This window comes from Aulonocara sp. 'chitande type north' Nkhata Bay, linkage group LG19 (assembly GCF_057382095.1).
Source record: "Aulonocara sp. 'chitande type north' Nkhata Bay isolate Kocher_YH1m ecotype deep benthic linkage group LG19, A_spYH_male_GT1.1, whole genome shotgun sequence".
NCBI classification, from domain to species: domain Eukaryota; kingdom Metazoa; phylum Chordata; class Actinopteri; order Cichliformes; family Cichlidae; genus Aulonocara; species Aulonocara sp. 'chitande type north' Nkhata Bay.
This window is the reverse complement of record NC_141362.1, coordinates 12,650,588-12,655,589: the sequence shown is the minus strand read 5'-3', so window position 1 is coordinate 12,655,589 and position 5,002 is coordinate 12,650,588. Positions and strand designations below refer to the sequence as shown.

The window sequence follows — 5,002 nt, the reverse complement described above, 5'->3', positions numbered from 1 at the left end:
GGAAAGAAAAAAATATCTATTAATGTAGTGAAGCATGAATTAATCCCAAGATCGAGGCTGCTAAAAAGTGATAGTTTTTTTGTTGTTTTGTTTTTTTTTAAAAAAAGGGTGATTTCCCGGTCTTAGACTCTTGCAGACATTTCCCATGAAAGGCAGCCCTCCAAAATGTCACCTGAACAATGCTGGCTCCCTCATCGACCTTGCTTTCCAGCTCAATTTGGTCTCAATCACAACATAATGAAAATGCACTCCAAAACAGATGCCTTTTAAAAAATTACTTGTTCAGGAATAGCTCTCACACTTCAAGTTATTTATTGTTAACGTTCAATTGGTTTTGAAACATATACAGCAGCCATCACGCATTTGTTCCTTTTTAACTTACAAAAGAATAAAGAAAACATAAAAGTGGACGCAATAACGATTATTATACAGTTAAACGCATTCTTGTGTGTTAGCCAAATATACAAGTCCCTACTTTATTCAATAAGTCTAAATGAATACATTAGTTTACAATATTAATATGATAAAATACCAGGTTATCACCGCAAATAAGGAGTGGTGGCTTAGTGTACTTCGAACCTGATCCCACCTCTCCCCCAGTCCGAACTCAAGTGAAGCAGCATTCCTTTTTGTTTCACCAACATAGACTACGTTTAAAACATCATGAGGAAGGTCCAAAACATGGATTACAAAAGGTCCAGAAACGACATAATTGCTTTGAAGGGCGGCCATTTCTGCAAAGTTCAAAAATAGACTCCCCTGTCAGAGATGTCAAGAAAATGTGCCCTGATCAGCTGGTGCGCCTCTGTGCGCCCCTTGCCCACTTCAACACCCTCCAAAGCCAAAGGGCCCCATTTTAAGCCCTCAGCGAGAATATATATATACATATATATATATATGTGTGTATGTATATATATATATATATATATGTATGTATTGCAGTGTTTTGTTTTGCATGGGCTCATCCGCAGGTTCACATAGAAAAAGTGGAAAGTGACAGTACTGTATTAGGTCCTACCACGTTCTGCCGTACAGGAGGTTTGAGCTGACCATGTTACTGGTGTAATCTACAGCAGATGTGTCTATCTGTGCCATGTTCAGCTGGCTGTGCAGCGAGGGAGGGCTGGGCGACATCTCTTCCAGCTCCAAAGTGTTCACCTGCTGCTGGCTTTGATGCTGGCTGAGGCTGTTGGTGGAGGATGCGAGCACGACTCCAGCTCCGCTCTGTTGTTGGCTTTGCTGTTGGTTCTGTTGTACCTGCTGCTGGTTCGGCGTTGGCGTATTTGAGCCGTTCTGGCACGGTTTACCGTCCTTCACCAGAACAGGCACCGCTACGCGCCTGGGGGACTGCGCCTGCTGTTGGCACAGAGAACCGTCCTGTTGCTGCATCTGTTGCGCTGCCTTGTCCTTGGCCTGGCGCTTCATCTTGTACCGGTGGTTCTGAAACCAGATCTTCACCTGAGTCGGCGTCAGGTGTATCATACTGGCCAGGTGCTCCCTTTCAGGCGCAGACAGGTATTTCTGTTGCTTAAACCTCCTCTCGAGCTCGTAGACCTGAGCCTGTGAGAACAGGACGCGCCGTTTCCTCCTGGGCGCAGCGTGGAGAGCCGGCATGGCTTTGGTGGCGTCCGCCATTCCTGTGAGACTCCCCATGCCGGTCATGTTCATACCTGTGGAAGGTCCCATGAATCTAGAAACTTAAAAATATACATACATATACATGCGTTCAATAAACAGAAGAGGAGAACACTATTTCGCCTGAAGTAGTCTTTATTGATTATTGGCTGAAGTTGGAAAATATAAACAAACAAAAACATATAATAATAATAATAATAATAATAATAATAATAATAATAATAATAATAATAATAATAATAATAATAATAATAATAATAAATTATCAAATTATTGCTTTAAAATTGTTTCTTATTCCAAAATTTTAAAAAAGTCGAGTCAGACTGAGCCAAAGAATGATCTCCTTTTCGGTTTTCATCAGCATAAACAGTCATTTAAAACAAGATATTTTGTAAAATAGCGGACAATATATATCATTTTTAAATTAACATATAAAAAACAAACAAAAAGAAACTACAGGTTAGTCGTGTGCGTTTTTAACGGTCACTCTCAAAATTCATTTGTGGTTTTACGAAGATTAAAAAAAGTGTGAAAAGTGTTGATAAAAGGAGAATCGAACTTACTTGTGGAGTATCTTGGATCAGGGTTGGCGCTGTACCACCCTGTTGCTGCTGCACTATTCCGCATGCTTTCCTGGTACGACGGAAGATCTCCCATGTTGCCAATGCTTCCATTGCAGTATCCTCCCATTGCGCTGTGGGAGAACTGGGAGACGCTGTGCGGCATGTGGTAAGTGGTGGCCACCGTGGCGTTATGGCCCATGGAGTGCTGTTGCATGCCGGTCTGAGACACCTGAGGCTGTCGGTAGGCTCCCAGTGGAGAGGTTAGGTTCCCTGCGCCGTCCATGCCACTAAACTTCTTGTAGGTCTCCTCGATTGGACTCAAAATATCTGTCACTGAAAAAGGCGTTGTGTGCTTTGGGCTCAACGACATGATTCAGAAAGCAGGTAGATTTTTGTGTTTGAGCAGATCAACCGTGTTGTTGTATCGGCTCTCTCCTTGGTGGATGTCTACGTAAGAGAGTGCTTGTAGTGCGCCTGAGATCCTATTGATCGCCTTAGAGAAGGAGGCGAGCCCAGGGCGCTCTTAGCCCGGGTTTATTGGAGCCAGGAGCCAGGTTTACGACAAACACAGGGGGCGGAGCAAAACTCCTAAACCAGCAAACAATAGTCATTGACATTTTAGGGAAATAATTCATGAAAACACACTTTGCTTTGTATTAACTTGTATACGTGAATAAAACTACGACACATACTCACGATTCTGTGTTTGCAGCAGCTACATACAGGTGAGAATATCCCATTATGTTCCGCACATCAGCTGATCTGACCACATATGACTATTTTGCGTCAGTAGGGAATTCCACTCTTTCTAGAAACTTTGAGAGCACTTTGAACAGACATAAGGGCCACCGAGTATCATCAAAGAGTCACAATGAAGTTGTATGCTCGTTTATGCTTCTTGAGCATCATTTTATCCCAGCGAAGAGGAACAAGTCCAAATAAGCTCAAAAAGAAAAAAAGAAAAGAAAGAAAAATATGTTGAAAAATGCAGTATGGGTCCAAAACTCTTTGCCATTACACAGCACTCACACAGCAAAAGACATAAACGAATTTGTAAATTATATTTTTCCGAAACTAATCATACAGCATCCGACTCCATATAACCTAATTTAGGATCAAAAGGGAGGAAATTACTTCTTTTTTTTTTTTTTTTAACCTATACTTCTTAGGCATCTACAATTATATTAGACTTGGTGCACTATTTTAAGCCTCAAACCCTCGAGTCTGGTCAACATGCATTAACGACACTTTGCAGTCTTGACCTGACATTGTAATCTCTGAGCAAACTGACTGGCGCCAGGGGAAGAATAAGAGGAAGAGGAACAAAACAAGAGGGTCAAATGAGAAAAGAGCCGCTAGAAACGGCGAACAGTGGTTAATAAAAACTTCTCAATTTGTCATTTATTTCTAAACTGATTTATGACGCCTATATCTGATAACTACTCAGTAATAAAGACTTGCCGCTACAATTCCTCTTGGAAAATATGTTTTCATAACAATGATAATGTTTCCTCTGAATTTTTTTTTAACTTTATCATCACCATAATACTGCAGACAACAATGGGAACAGGTGCTCTGCTCGGAGGTTATTTTCCAGACGTGAAATGTGTCGCTGTCTTCATTATTGTAGGAAGGAACCACTCGTCTGCATGAAGCCACTAATGTAATTTGCCATGGCATGGCAGCAAGTAGCTACCTACCCTAATTGAGTAAATGAAGATGTGACATGGTCAGCCATCAATTATAGAGAAATATCAAGAACAGCAATCTGCGGTTAAGTTGATAGGCTGATTGTAATCATTCATTTTTTCCTATGCATATTTCAGAAGCCGGATTTCTTATTTTTCTTTCCCCCCAGATGCCCGCACTCCGCGGCGGATTTAATGTGAAGTGGCTGGGCTTTATTGTTCTTCAGGAAAACAAAACAGTGCGTGCTTTTTCCAAAGTCAGCTGGAGTTGTCAGAAAGACACTGAAGACAAAAAGAAAAGAAAAAATGGCGTTTGAAAAGAATGCGGTCTAACCTGTGTAAAATAAAGAATCTCCCGAAAAGCTATTTCTATTAGAACATAAATTAGGGTAAATTAGCCTTTTTTAGAGTAATATTTCCTACCTGAAAATACACCTATGCTTGTCCAGACGTCTGTGAGCCTTTTCCACTCTTTTGGGAACAGCAGCATGGTGTCTTTTCAAGTAGAAAAGAAAAGTAGGCCTCGGCCCAGACCTCTAACATTATGTAAATGAGGCAAACCTCTCAACCTTGTGGATTACTGAGTCAGAGAGCAGGACCCGGTCCACAAACCCTCCACATTAGGATCCCATAAAAATGTGGAGCTGGTAGGCTGCATGCAACTCTTATAGGCGCTTATAGTTCATTTTTATATAGTTTTCAGTCCTAGTTAACTTTTACATCCTGTGGAGATGATGCGGAAAATGCAACCGGAGCCATATAAAGGAACGCGCCGGGACTCGTGAAGAAGGCCCACCCAAGGTTGGTTCACAAATCTAAGACGAACAAAGAGAAAAAGATTTAAAATATTCTCCACTTTTCAAACTATGTTTAGCAATAATTTTTGTCTCGTGCTTAGTTTCGCTTGTCTGCTTAGTCAAGCAAACGGGTACGATGCGTTCTGAAAAACATCGGGGAATTATTCATATAAATTAGCCCACATTGATTCTTTCCATCACAAGAAATACAATCAATAAATTGTTGGCACTATGGCGAAGAATACTGCTTTTTTATTCCCAAAATTCCAAATGGGAAGCTAGTTAGTGTCTATGGAATACATTTTTCCTTAAAGAAGAC

The 5,002-nt window shown here is 41.0% G+C and overlaps 1 protein-coding gene across 2 annotated transcripts; it reads right to left on the bottom strand.

Moving 5' to 3' along the window:
• Positions 1–295: 295 nt before the first annotated feature.
• nkx2.4a (NK2 homeobox 4a) lies at positions 296–2,780 on the bottom strand. 2 transcript variants are annotated; one of them, XM_086274547.1, is made up of 2 exons: positions 2,199–2,780; positions 296–1,697 (listed from the first exon to the last, which is right to left on the bottom strand). In XM_086274547.1, exons 1-2 carry the CDS (start codon positions 2,566–2,568, stop codon positions 1,015–1,017), a joined length of 1,053 nt encoding a protein of 350 aa, XP_086130673.1. In that variant the 5' UTR covers positions 2,569–2,780; the 3' UTR covers positions 296–1,014. The 2 variants fall into 2 exon arrangements, with proteins under 2 accessions (XP_086130673.1, XP_086130674.1); XM_086274548.1 differs by having other exon boundaries at positions 296–1,670.
• Between the last annotated feature and the right edge of the window lie 2,222 nt (positions 2,781–5,002).